The sequence below is a fragment of the Tachyglossus aculeatus genome, chromosome 14 (genome assembly GCF_015852505.1).
Source record: "Tachyglossus aculeatus isolate mTacAcu1 chromosome 14, mTacAcu1.pri, whole genome shotgun sequence".
NCBI lineage: Eukaryota > Metazoa > Chordata > Mammalia > Monotremata > Tachyglossidae > Tachyglossus > Tachyglossus aculeatus.
Window position 1 is genome coordinate 5098259 of NC_052079.1, and position 26569 is coordinate 5124827.

Consider the following 26569-nt stretch of genomic DNA (forward strand, 5'->3'; position numbering starts at 1 on the left):
TTTTTTTCAGAACACATTTATTAAAACAGAACATTTGAGCTAAAAATATCTGGAAGTAAATTTGAGTGGATGCTTGATAAGCAGTCCCCTTTTAAAAACCTCTTTCTCTTTAAGTTTTCTTCTTTCAGCATATTGTAGACCCAATATTCTTGCAATACTGCTTGCACTTTTCCTTGTGAAACATATCACTTATGAGTATTTACTCTGTCCTCAAAAAAACATACTACAGAATAACATTTAAAACAACAACATTTTGAGGACCTTGATGAAATGCCAAAACTTCCATAGAAACACAGAATAAAAACTATTAAAATTTCATTTAAAGGGCATCCTTCCTTCAGACAATTCAGAAACAAGATGTCATTGTGACTTGAAAATTGAAAGCCACAAGTGAAATTGGTATGATCCTTTCACTATATAAACTGTCCTTGCTGTAAGATTTGGATTGGTCAGTAGTAACTTAAATTAGCAACACAAAGGAAGTGAAGTCCCATCCAAGTAGAAAATAAATAGACAAATAAGTTACAGTAAAGCGTCCGTTTCATGCCCAAAAGTATTTTGGGCCTAACATTTTGGTGTTTTATAAAATACTGGGCCCCCCACACACGTGTGTGTGTGTGTGCATTTCACTGGGCCTTCTGCTGCTCTTGCCTTTCTAGCAGCAGTCAATTCAAAACTACTTTTAAGATTTCTGCTCCAAGATATTAATTTTTGAAAAAACCAAAAAAAAAAACAAACAGTGGTGACTCAGGTCTCAAATCGGAAAAGATTAATTGAAACAACCACTTAGAGAACTACCACTGAGTGGCTGAGAGTAGCTGAAGCTCACTGATGTGGCCATGAGCCATGAAAAAAGGAGTTGCATATAGCAAAGGGAAAACGAGGAAGGGACCTGTGTCAGATATTGCAGAAGAATTCAGCCCTTGCCCCTTCCCGCACCACTTCCCAATCAGACCGGTGTCCCCACTGCCAAAGGCCGAGCTATAGGGAGCTCTAAACTATATGTAGTTACCCATTGCCAAGTGGATACCTTATGGAAACTAGCCACCAGTTTCAGATCTATAGTCCTGGAAGAGGTGGAAGGGGTCGGCACAAATCCAGAGAAGCCAGTCAACCAGCTCCGCCTGGCAGCGGGAAAGCCATCTCTGTGGGAATTCTTGCAGCCTCACAGGAGCAGGAATATTTTGGTGCAGTTCCTGGCTGGGGACTGGATTCCAGCCACTGCTAACTATGCTGTTCGAGTGGTTCTTTCCACCCACTGCCAATTTTTACTGGAACCACCGTCCCTCCTGAAAGCGACACACTGTCCGTATCGATCACTTCTCACTGAAATAAGACCAGTCTGTTTCCTGCATTGCAAGTTAAGGATATTGCAAAGAGATGCAAGAATTTTTATTGTTTGGAGGGTGTGGATTAACACAGTTTGGAAGGTGCCGAGATCAAAATCATTTGCTACTTTTTAACAGGTAAAGGGGGCACCTCTACTGTATGTAAGGATTTTGGGGCAGCTGAGTATGAAACTCAAGCACCATCTAGGGCAGGATTAAGAATTCCAATCACCTTCCAAGGAGTAAATTGTCCTAAATGCCTTTACGAATAAAATACCTCATAACTGGATGATGGTCATCTCCTTACTTAAAAAGTCAAAACCCCAAACAGCAAATACCACTTCCTTGTATAATACGCTAAACTGAATTAACTCTGAAAAGATGAATATGGATCTTTATGTAGTCATAAAATAATTTCTTCTAAAATATGCATTCCAAAAAGAGCCTTTTTCTATATTTACCACTCAGATTCCAAAAATGACAAAAACATTAACAAACATTGCACATATAGGTCTAATAAGTGGTTCACACTGACCAAATAAATAGGAAAATAGTAACTCTATGTGCTTTGTTCAATAAATAAATTTAAACATAAACTACTTCAATACATAAATAGAACTTTACACATCCCAAAATCAGTATATATAAAATAGACCTCCAAAAGTTTCAATGACCAGAGAAACAATTAAACTATATTACAGTCTGCATTTGGAATGACATTTCAATTTAGAAATAGCTAATATTGTATTGTAATAATGTTTAAATGTTACAAATCAAATTTCAGATACCAGTACGGGGACTTTTTGAGAGGGGGTTTCAGTTCTAGAATAAATATAGGATTTGGCGGAGGGGAAGGGATTCGTTTGAATGTAAAAGAGAATGGGGTCTAGTTAAAGTTATTCATAATAACTGACAGATTTACCTGGTCTGCTATTATATGGTTGGATGTAAATACTAGAAATAAAAGGGTCAGATTCCCATTATCTCCTGAGCACCACCTCAAAGAATAAGGGTGAGTATCTTCTTGTAGTCAATTTACTGAGTTTGTTTTTCATCCATTTTAGCTCTGGGAGAAACCCAAGAAGCATTTTTATACGGTAAATCATATTTTTACAAATTGCTTTGAAGTGTTGCATAGACCAACCATAAATGCTGCCTTTACAGATACTCATTAGCCTTATAAGCCAAATAGTTGTCTCATCCTTAAATTTTTATCCCATCGGTAGGTTTTTGGTATCCGACTTTCAGGAAGAATTTCTTTAATGTAGCTCAGGTGGAAAGTGGCCTTAAAGTCCCACGCATATAATAGTAAATGAACCTACCACTCATATTGAACAAACTTCTATTATTTTTTGTGCCTCAGGGAAACTTCCTATGTACAATGGTTTCCTTGTTCCCAAGGCTGCATTTGAAATCAAGTCTATGGTTTTGCTTTGGGAAGTCCTCTACTGATAATCTTTTTTTTTTTTAAATGCAGAACATGTGAAATGTATAAGTGGTTAGTAATTACATCTGTTGTTCAGTAATATTTATGGTCCATTTTTTCTATTTGTGCTTTTCGTTCTTGTCGATGGGTAGTTGCAGCCCAAAATGTTATTTTTTTGAGCACTTGTTGCAGAAGGTTGGAAGGTAAAAAAGAGATCTGATTTCCTAATATGATAGCATTTTTACCTATGCAGTCGAGGCATAACCTGGAACAAATATCAGCATTTACTAAGACATACACTCAGAAAATAAAACTATAAGAAAAAGTCTACAAATTATTTTTAAAAATAAATGGAAACAACATTTTTGAAAAGTGATCTGTGGTCATTTGTCGCCATTTCATTTAGGACATGTTGTGCTGAGTATTTCAATATTAACAAGAAAAATATTTTATGTCATATTAAAATTCCTGTACATAACATATAAATCTGATGGACGTATAAAAATACATGCAACTGGAAAACTAAATCAGTGTATCTTGCATAACACTTTGTGAGTACAAAATTTACACTTCAATTTCAAAACTGATAAACTCTCAAACTTCAATTTCAAATGAGATCGCTGTGAGAGGAAAAAAAATTACTAATATCTGGTTCTTTTGAAATATACCCATGTAGGTCTGCTGAAATATTCATCAACCCACATAATTTTGATAGAGAATGACACCTGGAAGTTGACATCTTCCTTCACATGTCCATGCAATCTTTCCTCCCACTCTGGCTGAGGAGCAGGGAGGTTTGGATAAATGTGTGGGTGTGTGACTGGGGAGAATAAGGTCCGCAAAAGTGCAGAGGAAAATGAAGGTTTTCCCTTAATGTCCATATCTCCCTGAAGTGTACAAACTCTTCTCTATTCATTGTGGATAAAAAACACTTCAACCATATAATAAAGGGAATGAATACCACATGCTATATACCCTCTGATGCAGATATAAAACGTTACCTTACCTGAGAAGTGAGTATGGCTGAGTTTGAAAAATTATTAAATCGTTACAGTGGCCCTATTCAAGAACAAGAGAAAAATCTGAAATTAGGAAGAGAGTTAAGTAGGCTCACAGTTTTTTCTTAGTTTGTGAGGAACACAGAAAAACATGATCTATTATAAACCTTTTTGATTATATAAATAACGGTTTTGGAAATAACAAGTCTTCCAGTCACCAAAGATCTAGGTAAAGGCTTTAGGCAACCGGGTAGTGAACACTAAGAATGGACTCTTAAGGTCATTTAATCAATTGATTATATTTATTGGGTGCCCACAGTATGCAGAGCATTGTATTAAGAACTTGGGAGCCTACACTCATGCTAATCATCATCACAGTCTATTTCAACAATAATCTGTTAAGGGCTCCGAGTTTGAGCATGAATAGCTTTATGTATAACTATAAATCACTAGGCCAAAAATTAAATTCCAACTCACTGTTTACTTTGTCACCAGTTAACCCCTTTATGAAAGCTACCTACTCCAAGTAAAGAATGACAAAACACTGCATATGTTCGAGGGAATAAACAGCAAGCCCCGGGAACACCTGACTGACTTCTGTGGAATTAAATTCTTGACTGCAGTGTTACATTATTTTTTTTTTTTGCCTTTAACTGCAAGCTAAGTGTTAGTTCAGTAGTCTTATATATAAAATGGCCCAAGAAAAGAAAATGTACATACGGTGTCCATGTAAAGCAAATCATCTTTGCTCCCACCAAACACCAATACTTCACTTTCTTTTCCCAGACAGGCTGTGTGCCATAACCTGAAAGTGAAAATTATGAGTCAATTACAGTAAAAGGGGTCATGTGGCATCACAAATAAAACAGAACTAATTTATGAAAGCCCCAATCATTAGAATTTGTGTAGCAAAATATATCATTACATGACAATTAACATCAATCTTAAGTGATTCCCCTACACTTGATTATATTTTCAAAGTTACCCTCTAAAGCGCTCAATACAGTACTCTGCCCACAGTAAGCGCTCAAACATCAGGTAACTATAACTATAAAAACATCAGAAGCTTACAATTCAAAACAGCTTACTAAACTAAATTTACGAGTCCTTACAAAAAGGTCTCGATCACATAATTTGATTTCTTATACCCCAAAAGAATAAAAAACAAACAAAACAATTAGCAAATTTCATACTATTACCAAAATTAATGCTTACAAAGTTTTTTTTAAAAAAATAACTATTTCAAGAGATACCAACACTTGGCAAAAAAATTGCCTTCAATATTAAATTTCAATTTCCTCAGTTTCAGAGGGAAAATAAACCACTGATTTTGTCTTGAGACTTGATTTGTTTTAAAAGACTACAATGATATGGTTAAATGAGTCCTTAAAATATAACAAAAGAAATGAAATTACAACAAAGCTTATTTTAGCCATTTTTTGGCATTTGTGCACCCTAGGCGTCATGAGTGCACACTCTGCCATTAACGGACTCTGGGATTGAAAGCGTCCATTCTGCCAGGAATGTACTCTGGGAAAATGTACAAGATACTGGGAAAACGCTTCCCTTAAATGCTCAGCCAAGAGCTCCATGAGAGACTGTAATCTCCTTGTGGTAAGGGAACGCATCAACAAACTCTGTTGTATTGTACCCTCTAACGCGCTCAAAACAGTACTCTGCCCACAATAAGCGCTCAATAAGTACCACTCATTGACTGATTGCCAGGGGTACACTCTGGGAAAACATACAGGAAACTGGGGAAAACATTTCCCTCAAATATCAGGCATAAGTATTTGAGAATCCCAAGGTAAAATTGTATCTTTAGAGTTTTGTTTGAGGAAACAGTACATTTGATTGAAATGACCCCACAGGAAAAATTGGCACAAATTCAATGCAGTTAAACTAAATTCTTAATTAAAAAATAATTTCATTAAATATTCACTATTCTCCTTACACTAAACTGTATCCCACCTTTTCTCTTCCTCACCTCATACCTGAAGATAGATCTGTCTCTTATCTGCCTTAGGAAAACTCTGGCCTTGACTTGATGATCGAAGCACACTGGAAAGCCTTTCCTGACTTGACTTTGGTGACATTCTAGCTTGCAACCTGATGTTTTTCCTACAGACTGATAATGTGTGTCCTTTCACGGCTGCTCTAACTTATCACCTAAATATTCTAATAAAGCACATTAATCGCATGAAATCAACTGCATTACAATCAATCTTTTCATACAGGTCTTCTACTTTACGATTATACAGATACAAGGTCTACCGCTCTAGCGAACATACAAAATAATCTCTGAAGCAAATATTTTCAAAACAAAAACATCCATTTCCATTACAAATTTGGTTTTCTTTGCATGATTAAATTTCAAAATAGAAATCACCATTACAAATGTATTCAAGAAACGATAACCTGGCTCACTTTAACCATCTTATATGAATGAAAAACACTGTGGGAGTTACATTTTCATATTTAACGAATTTATCACTGCCCTTGAATGTGCCTTCCACTTAGAACATAAGCAGTCGCTTTGGGTTGATGCTTAACCCTATGATCGGCTCGGAGGGTTACCTCCCAAGCAGCAAGTGCGTGGGGAATTTAGAGGAAACTATGAAGCGGAGAAGGAGTGAGTAGGATGAGAAAGCTATTAGGAGAGAGGTGGGGGTAGTGATGGGAAGAGAAGCAAAGGTGGGTATAGAGAATGGGAGAGAGGCAGAAACTGGGAAAATAAAAAGGTGAGAGGGTGGCTGAAGGTAGTCAAGTACTTCTAGAACTGGGTGGTATGAGAAGTGGCTTGAGGATAAAGAAAATTCAGGAATGGCCAGTGTGTGGATGCTAAGAGTACTCAATGGACTGAAGTTTAAGTGGAAGCATTAGAGAGTCTCTAGGCTTGACAAAGGAAGGGAAAGAGAGATGAAGGTCTTGGGCTGGCAATGGTGGATCAGGAAAAATACAGGAGGAGGTAATAAAACTGGAATAGTAGGAAGCATAGGAGTATTAGTAGTCATGAGCTCGCTGTGGGCAGGAAATGTGTCTATTTGTTGTTGTATTGTGCTCTCCCAAGTGCTTAATACAGTGCTTTGTGCACAGTAAGCGCTCAATAAGCATGATTAAATGAACGAATACGATGTAAAAAAGGGACTTACACTCTAATAGGGGAGACAAACATAAAAATGTAACCAGTGTAAACAGAATAAGTAAAGTTGAATGTACAATAAAATATAGAACACATAAGCATTCTATGTCAATACCAATGGGCAAGAGGCACTGAAAGGGTTGCTAAAATTCAAGATACTGATAATTACTTCAGGGAAGGATACGCTGGAAATTTAGGAGGACTTTGTAGGTGGGGTGATTATTAAGTAATAAGCACACAAAAAACCCTGTGATTCACAGATTGATAAAGAATTATTCATATTGAAAATGCCAAACAATTCTAATATTTACATAGTTGCTATGCTGAATTAAAAAAAACTACACAAACGTCTTCCAGATTTTAATATAAAGATAAAACTTGTCCCCCTTTATTCAAATAGAATTTCAATTAAAATTTTTTTGTACTCTAAGAGTACAATAATGTTTCTATAATTTTTCATCTCAAATCATTTTATTCAGTTTATCTATTATTCAGGTAATCAGTCGCTATCAAATAGTTCATATAAATTAACTAATAAAAATAATATAGTTTACTTTTCACACTAAGGGTAATTTGGATGTAAATCTCCAAATTGATTGCACTGAGGCCCCTTTGTTGGATCAAATTACCTCTCCCCCTCAAAATACTCAGCAATAGCAATTTCTTAAGAATGAGAATTCTTTTTCTTTCCCAATATGCTATTTGAGAATCCACCTACGGCTAACAGGCTAATCAGTTATATGCAAGGCTGCTGTAATTGGGGCAATATTTCCATGGAAGAAGGAAGTTTAAAGCCTTCTCAACTTGTTGCTCCCACCCGTCCCTTAGTTATGTACAACTATGTAACAGTATGACTGATTTCACCTTTGTACCATTTTGCCTGCAAAGAAAAAACTATCCAATTACTTCCAAAGAAAACATAGAAAAGAGAGAATTCTGGAATAAGGCTAAGTGGCATAAAAATACTTCTCATAATGGAATATAAATGAATAATCCAGTCAATTCATCAAGGAACATCAAGTTGATATCAAAAGGATCAATATTTTTCTTTTCTCTAGCAGATACTCTGATTGAGGGGCTCATTTAAGCACTTTTAAAACATTCAAATATTTCATTGTTTGCTAATTCATTAATCATACCTGGGCTTAGTTTTAGGCAAACGTGTAAGTTGTCTCCATCCATTTACTGTGACATTGTGAATCCACCCATCACCTGCAAATAAGTAGAAAGCTTTAGAAAGCTCAATAAGGTTCTTCGATTTCCACTCCTCTGTTTTCCTCCTACCCTGCCACATTTTGTATCAGTTGGTAAATTACTGCTCTAGTGAACTACATGGTAAACTTTGTGGTCTGTTAGAACAAAATTATCCCAAAAGGTGAGCAATTTATTCCCAACATTACATGTGAACAGTTGTAACCAGATCATTGTAAGAGGTCCCAATGTGTGGAAAAAGTCATCTTTAGCTATTTGAATTTCAGATGAACATCTGTCTTACCTGAAAAACCTACTTTTAGAGTATTTCAAGAAGTGAGAGCATCTACGTTTATCTTCAGTTCCTCCTACTGACATAACAATTCAGGTAGAGAAATATTTGTATTTCTCGCTGCTACCAGGAATAATAATTTAGTCCAATTGGATACTTTCTTCCTTCATAATTTTGAAGTGGGACGGTGTATAGGAAGCTCAACTTCACAGCTCACCTTTCACACATCTCATTTCCACAGCCTTCTGGGAATGGCATTCAGAACTTCCAAACCACAGCGTAACATCAAGAACTGCATCAAATGCTAGAAACCTAGTATTCACACCTTACCTCACCTTGGAGCTAGGAAAAAAAACATCCTCTTTCCTGACAGATGAGTCACTAATATACTAAAGATAGGCATTCATCCCTTATGGCTATAGCTGAGAAAAAAAAAGGAGACCGGGAAATGAAAAAATCGGGAGATCTTGGTGGTATGTGTGGCATTAGAAAACTGAGGAATGGCAACTGAAAACAGGGGTAGGGGACAAAAGACAGATATCCCATGGATTTTAAAGTGGTAGTGCTGCAAGTGGAGCCCAAACTTTAGATGAAATACTTTACTTACTTAGAGGGATATTCTCGGCACTTAGCCCACCAAATAGAAAAAGCTGATCATCAGCTATTGGTGTCAGAGTGTGCCACGATCGATGTTTTGGTTTCTCTCCACTGATATGAATTCTAGATAGAACAAAATACTGAAATTTGAAAACAAGGCTATCACCATATTAGCCTACAGAAAGAGTTTGGATTACCTTCTGCTTCAAAAATGTATCATAAAATTGGTATCCCATGTTACACTACAGTACTGTATAAATACTTGCATTTGATTTCCAGCTTGAATGACACCTGGCCTCTCATTAAAGTGGAAATCCAAGACAAACTGTTTAACAGATATCCTATTCCTACTGTTTAGAAAACACCATTCTTTAATTCTATAAAATTGCATCCCTTATGCTTTCTATCAATTTCTTTCAGAGTTTATAACTTTTCTTTATTTCTGTATTAAATTACATTTTCTTTATCCATGCCTATTTTCCTAAGATCACCTTTGTATTCCTATTTTCTCTTTTTTGTAATTCTTCTTGAGGCACCTTCCATCAAAATAATTACTTACAATTAGACTACTGAGTAATTTCAGTTTTTTGGGTTTTTTTTTTTTTAATGGTATTTGTTAAGCACTTACTCTGTGCCAGGCACTACTAACTGCTGGGGGAGATACAAGCTGATCAGGCTGGATACTTTCCATGTCCCACATGGGGCTCACACTTTTAATCCCCATTTTCCAAATGAGGTAACTGAGGCACAGAGAAGTTAGTCACACCACAGACAAGTGGCGGAACCAGGATTAGAAACCCGGTCCTTCTGACTCCCAGGACCATGCTTTATCTACTAGGCCATGCTGCTTCTCAGTTATATTAAAACATTTCTAATCCCAGTACCAACTTCTGAGGTTTGTAAACATGGAAAACTGCAATGTTAAAGAAACATAAGCAGAAGGTCTAGATACAACCTAATTTTACTCTGGAAGAGACCAGTGGTAAACTCTCAGTTATAAAAATGTCCGAAATGGTTTATTAGATGACATCACAGGAGAAAAGGAAACAATTTAGAAATTAGTTTCAATTATATTTTTAAAATTATTAGCTTGTAACAGTCAATCTTAATTTTTAGAAAAGGATCTTTAAAAGCAATCTGACTACATATCATTCCTAACATATTACGGTCATTCAGTAACTATTCTACCAAGGTGCTGCTAATGATGAATACATTTCATTACCTAAAAACTTAGTTATTCTTAGGTTACATGCTTACCTTCCAGACCAAGTCCAAGTATCTAAATTCAGGCAGTGCAAATCATTCATTCTAGTTTGCTAAAATAAAACATTAATGTTAAATCAGACACGAAACACTACTGCTGATTTCAAACATCTCTTCACATAACAATTTTAAGTAATACTATATGTAAAAATAAACATCTATTTTGCTCAACACTGGAAGCTCTTATGTTCTATATTCAATTCTAAACTTTACAAGAGGAGCTCTACTAAAATAATATTCCTTTCTAGTGGTACCATCTGGACTTTTTGACATTGACATTTCATGAGTCGCCCAACCACTCATCTAGCTGTCACCTATATGGGAGGTGATCTAACAGAAAAGCTACAAGAGCTTTGTGTTGTACGAGAATTAAGTGGTTCCCTGTCCCTCTTCTAAATACTAAATGTATACTGTTTTCACTTAAAGATAAGCTTTTAATATTTACCCCACCCTCAGCCCCACCACCCTTATGTATATTGCCTTACACTCTGCCTCTGTAATTTATTTTAATATCCATCTCCTCCTCTAAACTGTTATGGGCAGAGATTGTTTCTACCTGGATCTCTTCCTCTAAACTGTTAGCTCCTTATGGGCAGAGATTGTTTCTACCTGGTCTATCGTACTGACTTTCCCCAAGTGCATAGTACAGTGGTCTGCACACGGTAAGGACTCAAATATAGTTGACCGCTTGAATGATTGGAACACAAGTGTTTCCAAAATGTTTGTGTCCTCAGATAGGAACCTACTACCGCAGTATGGATGACCTGGCTCAGGTGAGAAACTGAGTACTTGCAAATATTAGTGGTAACTTCTCTCTCTAGAACTGCCCCGCCCTCGGCCTTCCCCACTTGAGGAGGACACTACTGCGATACTCCATGAAGGCCTGCACATACCAAAAAGGATTTATTAAAAATAAACTAACCAGGACACGCCCACCAAACATGTAGCCCCTATTTCCCAGGACTGCACAAGTGTGAGCTGCTCGAGGCTGTGGTGGAACTCCACGCTGCAAATGTGAACACAGAACGTTTTAGATTATTCCCTTGGTTATTCCGACCTTTGGTCAGGGCGAACGTGAGGAGGAAGGAGGGGTAAGCAGCCTCCCCATCCCCACTGCAGTGTTACCCCAGCAATATACCACCACCAATCCTGCCCCCAACCTACACTACCCATTCCAGCTTTTTAGGACAGAGCTGGGTTTCCCCCTCCACTGCCCTGGACCCTTAATAACCGAGTCTCTGTAGAAGTGGAGGCAGTCATACAGCTCTGAGTGCTGAGCTCACTTGCTCCGGAGGGGATCTGATATATTATTGTCCGTATCCTCTCCGAGACCCTCGACTGCCACATTGAGAAAGCAGATTCAATGCATTGATTAGTAACCATCCTTACACTGTACTAAGCACGCAGTGCAGTGCAAGTGCTTAATACAGTGCTCTGCTCACAGTAAGTGCTCAATAAATACCTTCGATTGATAATTAAAAGTGACTATTAATAATACTCACTATAAGTTCTGGTTGAATCCACGTTTGTGTGTTTGTATCAAAAACATGGACATCATTATGCCACCCCCAGAATATCTGTCCTTCCTAAAACAATATTTTCAAAATTATAACAATCCTTTATTTTACACAAAATGATCTCATTTAAATAGGTTTCCAGGTTAAACATGTCAAACTATATTAGAAGAATAAACAGATTAAAATTACCCCAGAATCAATGCATATGTAAATCTAACAGATTAAAAACTAGTATACACACTGATTAAATAGGGAGTCTTTTTTCATAGAAAGGCTTCTACAGAACTCCTATTAATCCCCAAAGCTTTTTTAAACAAATATTTTCACAACAATTCAATCTGCTGGGCGTTAACTGGAGGGTAGAGTATTATCTGGGAAATCTGGGCTATATAAACAGCCTCCCCCCACCCCGTGAAGGGCTTTTTTCTTGCTTTGCTCCAGCCACTGATGTAGGTAGCAGCCTCCTGATGCATTATGACCCTGAGACCAGGGTCTTGAGGGGGTCACAAACTGTATATGTGGCAGACCCAGAGTTATTTCACAGATCAACCCTCCCGTTAAATTTGACTGATCACTGATCAACTGCCCATTAGCATTACAAAACATGGCTCAAGAGCCAAAAAGATTGCTCTTCCTTATTCTAAAGAATTCCACTTTTATTGCAGAAGGTATGAGAAGTGATACCCCAAAATACTAGCATTATAAATGGAGAAAAGAGAATGGATTTCTAAGAAGAGAATGATCAGGTAAAATAAACAGAAAATGAGCATTCTTAAAATTAACAAGGAGAGATTTTTCTTTTTAAAAATTGGCCTTAAATAGATTTAATTTATACAAGTAGGATTTTCATCATTTTTGAATGGTTTAAGAATCCTCTGAAGAACAAGTCAAAAATGAAAGTTTAAAAAAAACAAACAAAAACACAAAACCAGTGAGAAATCTCTTACCCAAGATGCATCATGAACATCAAAACAATCATGTAGTTCAGAGTGTTTCCTACATCCATAGCCACCAAAATATATTAACCTATAATTTTAAAAAACTCCAAATGTTAATTCATTCACCAAAATAAAGAATATATTCAGACAGATATTTTGTTATATATGCCCTTTTATTCTCTAAATTTATTGATCTTGAGTCTCACTTACTTTGAAGGGAACTATTTAAGACGAAGGGGTTGAAGGCATACAAAGATCAATACTACATACAGTTATTTCAGCTTTATCACAAATCTATACTAGCCTGGCACCTATATGTGCCAGACACTGTATTAAGTGCTGGAACCACACTAAATCAAACACCAAATGGTGAATTTATCTGCCATTCAGAACAGGGGGGAATGGGTCTAAGAAACTGTAAAAGACCAACTCTTGAGAAACAGAGGAAAGCTTCATTACCTAGAAAATATTTCCTTTACATTTTCCCTCCCATTAGGTTGAAACTGGATTGTGAGAAACCAAATACTCCGAAGGACTGAGAATAGCATCCATTCAGTCGGTCAATCGTATTTATTAAGCACTTACTGTGTGCAGAACACTGTACTAAGTGCTTGGGAGAGTACACTGCAACAAAACAGACACATTCCCTGCCCACAGCGAGCTTAAAGTTCAGAGGATATATATGTCATATCCAACAACAATAATTATGGTATTTGTTAAGCACTTACTATGTGCCAGTCACTGTACTAAATGCTGGAACCATACTAAATCAAGCTCCAAACAGTGAAGTGTGTTCCGATATTGCAGAATGTCATTATACTAAAATCCACTTTTGCCCGGATGGAGCACTATCACATTGATGATCCTGACCTCGCCAGATTTTAAACCCTAAAATAACCAAATGAAGACATTTACATGGGAACCTAGCTATAACCAGTATGGATGGCATTTCCCTTACAAGGAAAGGAAACAAAGGCACTCTACTGGGACACATACTCGTGTGAATTTCTCTGGATAGAAAAGGCACTTGAAAACTCCATTACCTTGTATTTTTTTGAAGCTTATAAGCTTACTTTACATCCAAGTTTCACCTCTAATTGGGTTAAAAAAAAATAAGGGGAGCAGATGGCAGAGGTGGCTGTCCAAGACGTGATGGTAAGTAGGGAATGGTAGTGAACTGGATGTTTGGAGAACTGCACTATCAACAGTACAGTTGGTGCCCGTCAGTGCTGGCACAATGCATGTGTTTGTTATTCTTTTGAAAAGAATGTAGTTATCCCACCTTTTAGTGGAACCACATTGACCACAATGGCTGAACTCCCCTCCACCCCAAGAAGCAGGTTTACAGCTAAACAAAAAGTGTAAGGAGAGACCCCGTGGCATTGGACTGGCATATGGAAGTTGATCCCTGCTTGGCACAAAGTTGGGGGAGTTGGCATGTCAGGTAAAAAGCCAAAGTCCCGGGGAAACCAGGAAAAACCTACCCTTATAAGAAAAAAACAGACAAAACTCCAGCAGCTCATTGACTTAAGGCAAGGCACATGGACAGGATTCAGGACAGAAGACTATAAAAGCTATAGGAATTTTTTGACAAGTAAGGGGAATAAAAGAAAACTGTCTGGGCCAGAATAAAACTAGATACAAGCTGTATACACAAAGGGATCGGATCCATTAGGACCGAAAGCCCCCTCCCAGGCATAGTTGAAATGACAGAACTGAAGAAAATCCTATCTTTCTTCAGAAACAGTAATCATCATGAAACTAGAGATAACTTGAAGCTCCTGTCCAGACTGTAGCAATCACTGGGAATCAGTAATTAATTAATGTACTATGTCCTATCGGAGATCTGAAACCAGATACAGACCATGAATGATTAGCATAAATATAATCTCAGCAGATTTTAGGGCATATGAAAGAGATCATGATTTGTCTTGCTTTTGGAAAAGAATCTCACTGCATTTAGAGTAACGGAACAAGAATTTGCTAATGCTGTTTCCACTGTGACAGTGACATTCCAATTTTATCCTATGTTAGGAAATGTCACGTGAAATTCACAGTGCTTGAGGGCAGGGAGAGGGAAAAAAAATCATCTTGCCATTAAGGTGCAATTAGAATTAGTTCTGAGAATTAGATAATTACCAGCATTACCTGTCCTTATACACCCAACAGGAGAGTTTGTCACGTGGTGTAGGTGGATGTCCTTTAAAGTTACTAATTTTTTGCCACACATATGTTCCATCAGTTGCCCGTAAATTAACAAAATACAGCTTGAAAAAAAGAGAAACCATGGTAAACACAGGCAGCCCACTGAAAAGTCAAATAGGGAAGAGAAAGCATTTGTAATGAACATAGTAAACTGAGGTGCCCATTTTTCCGTTAATGAACTAAAAAAAAGGTACCACTAAAATGAGAATACTTTTTATCTTTGGAAACAAAAATGATAGGAGAAATAAAATATGTTTATTCTCATTCCATTCTTAGCCCCACTGATAGTTTTAGTGGGTAGCTTATTTATTCTGAAGCCACTGGGTATTATTTGCTTAGGTCAGCTCAGAAACTTTAAATCCAGAAAAGAAACAGGCCCACCATAAAAGTGAAGTGTAACCACATACTTTAGATATGTTTGTTTTTAAAATATTTGTAATCCCCTGAGATGAAGCTGTAAGTGGGATATTTTATGTAACGCACGCCTGAATTTTTAAAAAATGCATTACTCGGTTGCAGTATCCTTTGTCATCATATCCTCCAAATATGTACAGATTTCCATTAATGCAAGCACCACAACTTCCTGACATGGAGGTAGGCAAATCTCCTTCCATTAGCTGCATTGTCCTGCAAAAAAATAATTTGGAACTCATAACTTTCCTGATAGGCAATGAAAACAATCACCCCTGCCCCAGACACTTTTTTTAGGGACAACTGTGACTTTTTATCCAAATTATTTAATCCATTTTATTAAACTGAAAAATGACTGTACAATACCCTCTGATGCAGCTCTAAGGAGACCTGTGGCCTAACCAACATAAATGTAGTTATAGAAATAAATAATCTACAGTAAATATTAGTATACATACACCTATGATCCTATCATTTTATTAACTCTAATGTAGCTTACCATAATCCACTGTCAATTTCATAAATCCAAATTTCATCATTTGGCAAATACACTTCATTATCTTCAATGGACTAAAAATGTAAAAAAAAATATGTCACTTATGGTCAACATACATCACTGCACTGGGAAAATACAATGACAAAATTATTTCTAATGTTATTTAGCTCCAAAAATAACAGACAATATATATGATATAGAATTGGGTTCAGCTTCTCTCATGAGAGTAAAGCCAATGATCAGAAGTTTCTAGTATAGTAAAGCTCTAAAAATTAAGAATTAAAACCAGCCATTTTAAACTTATAATTTTAAATACAGACCTATTCAATTTAGCGAGTTCATCAGAAGGCAAGATAGGAGAAGAGACCAGCATTCTTAGGAGGCAGAATCATTTTGAATGTCTACCAGAGTCAAGTTCAGGGATCTTAAGAATGCTTCTGGGGGTGAAAAAGATCTTGAAGTGGGAACTCTAAAAGGGAGAGATGTAGCTTTGGCCTTTGGATATGGAATGGAATGAATAGTAAAGCATAAATAAGAGAAAGAAGACCAGAAAAGGGAATACTCTCCCATCTCTATGTCTCTCCATTTTCTCCCTAGTGTTCTTCCCTTTCTCTCCCTTTATCCTCCTCTGACTCTGCCTCTATCAAGTTCCTGTCCCCATTCAACTCTGAGTATCATTAAAGAAATAAGAGAAACTGATTTGGAACAAGGAGATGTCCTGCACTGAAAGTCAACACATAAAGTAAGTGAAAAACCAAAAGAACCAAATAAATAGGTGAAAAAAGTGGTTTCTGAGAAGAGATAAACACCAGGAGTACAATTTGAAATTAGTGGAGAGAAGATTGGAGGATCGCAAATAGAAGCTCGTTGTGGGCAGGGAATGTATCTGTTTCTTGTATTGAACTTTCCCAAGCGCTTAGTACAGTGCTCAGCACACGGTAAATCACTCAATAAATATGACTGAATGAACAATGTGGCACCTAGCCTTCACAAGAGTGGCTCTTGTCAAGAAGGAAATTTGTAAGGACTGTACGAGAAGGAAGTAAAAGTGAAAACAGTACCAGTGCTACAGACAACAAACCTGTCAGCACCATGATTTGTGTAGGGTTGTTGGGGTGGTTGGTCTGCAATGGACTTGGACTTTTCAGCCCCAAATGCACCCAATTTCACCATTAGTGGTGTCTTCTTTGACTCTGAAGGACAACAATAAATGCTTAGAGGAAAGTAAAAAATAATAATGATTTGGGGCACTTCCACTTTGTTTTAATACCAATTTTTGCAGACAATTGTCAGTGGGTTTTTTTTCAAAAAATATCATTTGATCTTTTTTAATTCCCCCCTCAATTTTACCTGTTTTTGAAAAATTCCCAGGCGCCACCCCCAAAAACAAAGTAAAATGAGAGACCCTACATATAACATTTTAATGAAAAAACTACTGCTTGTGTTTCCTCTGAAGTTTTACTTAAGGAGGTAGAAATCGCTAAATTGAATAGGTCTGTATTTAAAATTATGTTTAAAATGGCTGGTTTTAATTCTTAATTTTTAGAGCTTTACTGTACTAGGAACTTCTGACCACTGGCTTTTCGACACTATCTTCCACAGCTTCCCATCTTGCACTCATCATTCCTCCCACAGTAAACATCTCACTGTTTCATTCTTAACTCTCCCGCCTGACTCCCTATCATGCTTTCCTCCTATCTGGAATTCTCTCCTGTAACCACAACAACCCCATCTTCAAGTTCTCTGGAAAACCCACCTCGTTCATCCAATAGTTGACTCTGCACTTACGTTTATACACCTTCCTTTAGCACATTCTCAATTCGTATTAATTTATATTTATCTTCTGCTACCACTAGCTGAAATGCTGCATCTTTCTGTTGTCTCAATAATTTCTTTATGGCTCGTGACTATCAGCTGTCCCAATTAGATTGCTTGCTCCGAAAAGGTATGGATAATGCATCTTATTCAACTGTACTTTCCCGAGCACTCAGTACACAGCTTTGACAAAATTGATTGATGGTGTATATGGTGGTTCCTTAGATTTAGATTTCTTACTGCTTAAGGAATATGGAAAAATAGGGATTTGATTAGCAGTTAATAACTGTGGTATTTGTAAAGCATTTACTATGTGCTAAACACTGGATTAAGCACTGGAGTAGGTACAAGATTGTCAGGTCCCATGTCTATGTAGGAGGGAGAGAAAGAAATGAACCCCCATTTTGCAGATGAGGGAACTGGCTCACAGAGAATTTAAGTGACTTGCCCAAGGTCACACAGCAGGCAAATGACAGAGCTGGGGTTAGAACCCAGGGCCTCTGAGTCCCAGGCCTATTCTCCTCCACTAGGCCATGCTGCTTCCAGTTAGATGCCAATATTGTGAAACAGTGCAAAAAGGCACTCCATATGAGATGAGATGCTAAGTTACAAGATACAATGTTAAGAAATCTGAGTGAGATGATAGATGGAATCCCCATCATAAATGATGGTTTAGCCTCAATCAAGTCATTAAGACTTCATGACCAAGGACCTGTGTGAAGAAATTGATTATAGCATTAGTGATTTGTGCAATGCCACGCATCACTTTCCTGCTGAAGCAATGCAAGAAGTGAGTAGGCAGGCAGGGGGAAGCATATTGCGACACATATGCAAAACTTTTATATGCTCATAACCTACTTACAACCAAAGTGACCGCGGGATAGTGCTGATGTTATGACACAGTGCCACACTGAAAACCAGCTGGTGGTTGCCAGAATAGCTACCTTGGTAACGGTTTCAGTCTATGCTGCCCACGTTAGCCAGCTATTTTCAGGATTCCTGTAGGGCTTGTTTACCAAGTCAGATGCTCTAAGTAGTTCTTTGGTCAGACCCCTTCCCCTCTCTCCTTCTCTGCAGTCTCACATTTCCTGCTGCCTTCAGAACATCTCTACTTGCCTGTCCTGTCGGCACCTCAAACTTAAGGTACCCAAAACAGAACTCCGTATATTCCCGCCCAAACTCTGTCCTCCCCGTGACTTTCCCATCACTGTTGACAGCACCACTCTCCTTTCTGAACCATAAGCCTTTAACATGGCGTTAGCCTCGACTCATCTCTCTCACTCAACCCACATACTCAATGTGTCACTAAATCATGTCGGTTCAATCTTTAGAACGTCGCCAAAATCCATGCCTTCCTCTCCATTCAAACTGCAAACAGGTTAATCCAAGCATTTATTTTATCTCAACTTGATTACTGTGTCAGCCTCTTCGCTGACCTTCTTGCCTCCTGTCTCTCCCCACTCCAGTCCATAATTCAGTCCAGATCATTTTTCTACAAAAATATTGTCCATGTTCCCCAACTCCTCAAGAACCTCCAGTGGTTGCTGATCTATTCATTCATTCAGTCAGCGTTTACTGTATGCAAAGCACTGTACTAAGCACTTGGGAGTGTACAATATAACAACGGACACATTTCTGCCCAAAACAAGCTCACAGTCTAGAGGGGGAGACAGACACTAATATAAAAAAAGATAAATAAATTACAGATATATACATATGTGCAGTGGGGATGGGAGGGAGAATGAATGAAGGAGCAAGTAACGGTGCAGAAGGGAGTGGGAGAAGAGGAGAGGAGGGCTTAGTCAGGGAAGGCTTCTCCTCCCCCTCGTCCCCCTCTCCATCCCCCCATCTTACTTCCTTCCCTTCCCCACAGCACCTGTATATATGTTTGTACATATTTATTACTCTATTTATTTATTTATTTTACTTTTACATATCTATTCTATTTTATTTTGTTAGTATGTTCGGTTTTGTTCTCTGTCTCCCCCTTTGAGACTGTGAGCCCACTGTTGGGTAGGGACTGTCTCTATATGTTGCCAATTTGTACTTCCCAAGCGCTTAGTACGGTGCTCTGCACATAGTAAGCGCTCAATAAATACGATCGATGATGATGATGAGATGTGCCTTCAATAAGGTTTTGAAGAGGGGGGGAAAGCAATTATCTGTCTGATATGAGGGAGGGCATTCCAGGCCAGGGGAAGGATGTGGGCGAGAGGCTGGCATGGGGATGGATGAGGTGGCGGTACAGTGAGGTCAGCATTACGGGAATGAAGTGTGCAGGCAGGCTGTAGTACTTGAGTAGCGAGGTAAGGTAGAAGGGGGCAAGGTGATTAAGTGCTTTAAAGCCAATGGTGAAGAGTTAAACACAAACTCCTTACCATAGGCTCTAAAGCACTCCATCACCTTGCCCACATCTACCTCACCTTGCCGCTTTCCTACTACAACCCAGCAGGCACATTTTGCTCCTCTAATGCCAGTGTATTCATTGTACTTGGATTTCGTCTATCTCACCCCTGCCCTCTTGCCCACATCCTACCTCTGGCCTGGAACACCCTCCTGCTTCATATCTGACAGATGACCCCACCTTCAAAACCTTATTGAAGGCATGTCTCCTCCAAGAAGCCTTCCCCGACTAAAGCCCTCATTTCCTTTTCTCCCAGAAGCCTTCCCCGACTACAGCCCTCATTTCCTTTTCTCCCACTCCCTTTTGCGTCAGTCTTGCCCTTGGATTTGCACCCTTTATTCACCCCTTCCTCAGTCCCACAGCCGGTACATACTGCCTCAGTTTCCTCATCTGTAAAACGGGGATGAAGACTGTGAGACCCACGTAGGTCAACCTTGATTACCTTGTATCCTCCCCAGCGCTTAGAATAGTGCTTGGCACATAGTAAGCGCTTAACAAATACCATCATTTTTATTACTATTAATCAATCGTATTTATTGAGCGCTTACTATGTGCAGAGCACTGTACTAAGCGCTTGGGAAGTACAAATTGGCAACACATAGAGACAGTCCCTACCCAACAGTGGGCTCACAGTCTAAAAGGGGGAGACAGAGAACAGAACCAAACATACCAACAAAATAAATAGGATAGAAATGTACAAGTAAATAAATAAATAAATATAGTAATAAATATGTACAACCATATATACATATATACAGGTGCTGTGGGGAAGGGAAGGAGGTAAGATGGGGGGATGGAGAGGGGGACGACATTATTATTATTATTACATAGCTATAATTCATGGACATCAACATCTGTCTCCCCCTCTAAACTGAAAGGTCATTATGGGCAGGGCATATCATCATCATCATCAATCGTATTTATTGAGCGCTTACTATGTGCAGAGCACCGCACTAAGCGCTTGGGAAGTACAAATTGGCAACATATAGAGACGGTTGCATATGTCTACCAACTCTGTTATACTGTATGCTCCCAACTCTGCCCAGAGTAAGTGCTCAATAAATACAGTTAACTGACCGACTACTGTTGGGGGGAGGGTGGGGGAGAAGAGGTGGGGGGACCACTGACAGGAAAGGGCGGTTGATGGGTTTAGCGTCGTCAGGAGGGGCGGTTACGGGATCAGAAGTTGGCGGGGCGAGAGGAAAGGGTCAAGGGCACGGACAATGGTGATGGGGCAGTTAGGGCTGTTTGGCGCGGAGGCCCACGGGAACCGACGACGGGAGGGGGGAGGAAAAAGTCGTTGAGGGGGCCATTTGGACGACCCATGGGGGGGCTTTTGAGGGAAGGTGTCCCGTCCGTCCCCCCCCCCCCCCCCCCCCCCCCCGTCTCCTAGGAGAAGAATGGAGGGAGGGAGGAGAGGAAGAGGGGGGCTCTTCCATCTTGGCGGACCAATGGCCCGTGGACGGACCTTCGAATCAATCAATCAATCAATCAGTCGTATTTATTGAGCGCTTACTATGTGCAGAGCACTGTACTAAGCGCTTGGGAAGTACAAATTGGCAACACATAGAGACAATCCCTACCCAACAGTGGGCTCACAGTCTAAAAGGGGGAGACAGAGAACAGAACCAAACATACCAACAAAATAAAATAAATAGGATAGAAATGTACAAGTAAAATAAATAAATAAATAAATAAATAGAGTAATAAATATGTACAACCATATATACATATATACAGGTGCTGTGGGGAAGGGAAGGAGGTAAGATGGGGGGATGGAGAGGGGGACGAGGGGGAGAGGAAGGAAGGGGCTCAGTCTGGGAAGGCCTCCTGGAGGAGGTGAAGGAAGGAGGTGAAGGAAGGAAGGAAGGTGTCCCAGCCTACTGAGGAGATGGAGCCTCCAGAAAAGCAGCGTGGCTCAGTGGAAAGAGCACGGGCTTTGGAGTCAGAGATCATGGGTTCAAATCCCGGCTCCGCCACTTGTCAGCTGTATGCCTTTGGGCAAGTCACTAAATGTCTCTGTGCCTCAGTGGCCTCATCTGTAAAATGGGGATGAAGACTGTGAGCCCCATGTGGGACAACCTGATCACCTTGTAACCTCCCCCAGCACTTAGAACAGTGCTTTGCACATAGTAAATGCTTAATAAATGCCATTATTATTATTATTATGGACGAAGGGCGGTAGTTGGGGGTCACGGATAGTGGTGATGGGGAAGTTAGGGCTGCTCGGTGGGGAGGCCCACGGGGTTGCCAACTTGTACTTCCCAAGCGCTCAGTACAGTGCTCTGCACACAGTAAGCGCTCAATAAATACGATTGATTGATTGATTGACCGACAGGAGGGCAGAAAAAGGTACTTCGATCCCGGAGGCCCCTCGGCCCGTAAAGGGACCTGTGAGGGAAGGTGTCCCCGCCTTCCCAAGCGCTTAGTACAGTGCTCTGCACACAGTAAGCGCTCAATAAATACGATTGATTGAGACTGTGAGGAGACTTCTGGACTGTGAGCCCGTTGTTGGGTAGGGACCATCTCTATACGTTGCCAACTTGCTCTTCCCAAGCGCTTCGTACACACACAGTAAGCACTCAATAAATAGGACTGAGTAAAAGAATGGATGAGACGGAGGGAGGGAGGAGAGGCGGACAGGGGCACGTCCACCTTGCTATGCCCGGGGAGGGGCCTAGGAGGGAAGGTGTCCTGAGGAGATCAATCAATCAATCAAGCAATCGTATTTATTGAGCGCTTACTGTGTGCAGAGCACCGTACTAAGCGCTTGGAGATGGACGGCGATCAGACAGTCTAATCAATCAATCAATCGTATTTATTGAGCGCTTACTGTGTGCAGAGCACTGTACTAAGCGCTTGGGAAGTACAAGTTGGCAACATATAGAGAAAGTCCCTACCCAACAGTAGGCTCACAGTCTAAAAGGGGGAGACAGAGAACAAAACCAAACATACTAACAAAATAAAATAAATAGAATAGATATGTACAAAATGAATAAATAAATAAATAGAGTAATAAATATATACAAACATATATACATGCGAGCCCACTGTTGGGTAGGGGCTGTCTCTATATGTTGCCAACTTGTACTTCCCAAGAGCTTAGTACAGTGCCCTGCACACAGTAAGCACTCAATAAATACGGTTGATTGATTGATTGATTGATGGACGGAGGACGGGCGGCCCCTTTGAGGGAAAGCGTCCGCCGCTTCCTGAGGAGACGTACGGGTAGTACGGTGCTCTGCACACAGTAAGCGCTCAATAAATACGATTGATTGATTGACTGATTGACTGATGGAGGATGGGCAGCCCCTTTGAGGGCAAGTGAGAAGCAGCGTGGCTCAGTGGAAAGAGCCCGGGCTTTGGAGTCAGAGGTCATGGGTTCGAATCCCGCCTCTGCCACATGTCTGCTGTGTGACCTTGGGCGAGTCACTTAACTTCTCTGAGCCTCAGTCACCTCATCTGTAAAATGGGGATTAAGACTGTGAACCCCACATGGGACAACCTGATCACCTTGTAACCTCCCCAATCAACCAATCAATCAATCGTATTTATTGAGCGCTTACTATGTGCAGAGCACTGTACTAAGCGCTTGGGAAGTACAAATTGGCAACATATAGAAACAGTCCCTACTCAACAGTGGGCTCACAGTCTAAAACAGCTCCCCAGCTCACAGCTCCCCAGCGCTTAGAACAGTGCTTTGCACATAGTAAGCGCTTAACAAATGCCAACATTTATTATTATTATTATTATTATTATTATTCCTGAGGAGACGGACGGACGGGGGGAGGGAGGGCGGCCTGCGCGGCCCCTCCCCCGTCCATGGCTCCGCTCCGCCCTCCCGGCCCGGTCATCATCATCATCATCATCAATCGTATTTACTGAGCGCTTACTGTGTGCAGAGCACTGTACTAAGCGCTTGGGAAGTACAAACTGACAACATATAGAGACAGTCCCTACCCAACAGTGGGCTCACAGTCTAAAACGGGGAGACAGAGAACAAAACCGAACATACTAACAAAATAAAATAAATAGAATAGATAGGTACAAATAAAATAAATAAATACAGTAAAAAAATATGTACAAACATATATACATAATATACAGGTGGTGTGGGGAAGGGAAGGAGGTAAGATGGGGGGATGGAGAGGGGGACGAGGGGGAGAGGAAGGAAGGGGCTCAGTCTGGGAACCTTCATCATCATCATCATCAATCGTATTTATTGAGCGCTTACTATGTGCAGAGCACTGGACTAAAGCGCTTGGGAAGTACAAACTGACAACATCTAGAGACAGTCCCTACCCAACAGTGGGCTCACCGTCTAAAAGGGGGAGACAGAGAACAAAACCAAACATACTAACAAAATAAAATAAATAGAATAGATATGTACAAGTAAAATAGAGTAAAAAATATGTACAAACATATATACAGGTGCTGTGGGGAAGGGAAGGAGGTAAGATGGGTGGGATGGAGAGGGGGACGAGGGGGAGACGAAGGAAGGGGCTCAGTCTGGGAAGGCCTCCTGGAGGAGGCCTTCATCATCATCATCATCATCATCAATCGTATTTATTGAGCGCTTACTATGTGCAGAGCACTGGACTAAGCGCTTGGGAAGTACAAACTGACAACATCTAGAGACAGTCCCTACCCAACAGTGGGCTCACAGTCTAATCAATCAATTGCATTTATTGAGCGCTTACTGTGTGCAGAGCACTGTACTAAGCGTTTGGGAAGTCCAAGTTGGCAACATATAGGGACAGTCCCTACCCAACAGTGGGCTCACAGTCTAAAATGGGGAGACAGAGAACAAAACCAAACATACTAACAAAATAAAATAAATAGAATAGATAGGTACAAATAAAATAAATAAATAAATCATCATCAATCGTATTTATTGAGCGCTTACTATGTGCAGATCACTGTACTAAGCGCTTGGGAAGTACAAACTGACAACATCTAGAGACAGTCCCTACCCAACAGCGGGCTCACAGTCTAAAACGGGGAGACAGAGAACAAAACCAAACATACTAACAAAATAAAATAAATAGAATAGATAGGTACAAGTAAAATAAATAGAGTAAAAAATATGTACGAACATATATACAGGTGCTGTGGGGAAGGGAAGGAGGTAAGATGGGGGGCATGGAGAGGGGGACGAGGGGGAGAGGAAGGAAGGGGCTCAGTCCTGGAGGAGGCCTTCATCATCATCATCATCAATCGTATTTATTGAGCGCTTACTATGTGCAGAGCACTGTACTAGGCGCTTGGGAAGTACAAACTGACAACATCTAGAGACAGTCCCTACCCAACAGTGGGCTCACCGTCTAAAAGGGGGAGACAGAGAACAAAACCAAACATACTAACAAAATAAAATAAATAGAATAGATATGTACAAGTAAAATAAATAGAGTAAAAAATATGTACGAACATATATACAGGTGCTGTGGGGAAGGGAAGGAGGTAAGATGGGGGGCATGGAGAGGGGGACGAGGGGGAGACGAAGGAAGGGGCTCAGTCTGGGAAGGCCTCCTGGAGGAGGCCTTCATCATCATCATCATCATCATCAATCGTATTTATTGAGCGCTTACTATGTGCAGAGCACTGGACTAAGCGCTTGGGAAGTACAAACTGACAACATCTAGAGACAGTCCCTACCCAACAGTGGGCTCACAGTCTAATCAATCAATTGCATTTATTGAGCGCTTACTGTGTGCAGAGCACTGTACTAAGCGTTTGGGAAGTCCAAGTTGGCAACATATAGGGACAGTCCCTACCCAACAGTGGGCTCACAGTCTAAAATGGGGAGACAGAGAACAAAACCAAACATACTAACAAAATAAAATAAATAGAATAGATAGGTACAAATAAAATAAATAAATAAATCATCATCAATCGTATTTATTGAGCGCTTACTATGTGCAGAGCACTGTACTAAGCGCTTGGGAAGTACAAACTGACAACATCTAGAGACAGTCCCTACCCAACAGCGGGCTCACAGTCTAAAACGGGGAGACAGAGAACAAAACCAAACATACTAACAAAATAAAATAAATAGAATAGATAGGTACAAGTAAAATAAATAGAGTAAAAAATATGTACGAACATATATACAGGTGCTGTGGGGAAGGGAAGGAGGTAAGATGGGGGGCATGGAGAGGGGGACGAGGGGGAGAGGAAGGAAGGGGCTCAGTCCTGGAGGAGGCCTTCATCATCATCATCATCAATCGTATTTATTGAGCGCTTACTATGTGCAGAGCACTGTACTAGGCGCTTGGGAAGTACAAATTCATCATCAATCGTATTTATTGAGCGCTTACTATGTGCAGAGCACTGGACTAAGCGCTTGGGAAGTACAAATTGGCAACATCGAGAGACGGTCCTTACCACGTAGCCCCCCCAGACGTAGAGGAAATTTCCGTCCACCACGGCGCAGTGTCCGCTCCGCTCCTCGGCCACGCAGAACCGCCGGTCCTGGGCCGTCGTCGCGGCGGCCGCCGCCATTAGGCCCCGTCAGCCCCTCTCCTCAGGGAACGGCCGCCCCGATCG

The 26569-nt window shown here is 40.1% G+C and overlaps 1 protein-coding gene across 3 annotated transcripts; it reads right to left on the reverse strand.

Moving 5' to 3' along the window:
• On the reverse strand, positions 1–26569 carry KLHDC1 (kelch domain containing 1). Of its 3 annotated transcripts, none has more exons than XM_038756145.1 (13): positions 26408–26562; positions 15808–15878; positions 15407–15524; positions 14841–14959; positions 12702–12780; positions 11740–11823; positions 11160–11243; positions 10232–10290; positions 8985–9097; positions 8034–8106; positions 4473–4557; positions 3761–3813; positions 1–3019 (listed from the first exon to the last, which is right to left on the reverse strand). In XM_038756145.1, exons 1-13 carry the CDS (start codon positions 26522–26524, stop codon positions 2848–2850), a joined length of 1227 nt encoding a protein of 408 aa, XP_038612073.1. In that variant the 5' UTR covers positions 26525–26562; the 3' UTR covers positions 1–2847. The 3 variants fall into 3 exon arrangements, with proteins under 3 accessions (XP_038612073.1, XP_038612075.1, XP_038612074.1); XM_038756147.1 differs by lacking the exon at positions 26408–26562 and adding an exon at positions 16886–16904; XM_038756146.1 differs by lacking the exon at positions 11740–11823 and having other exon boundaries at positions 26408–26569.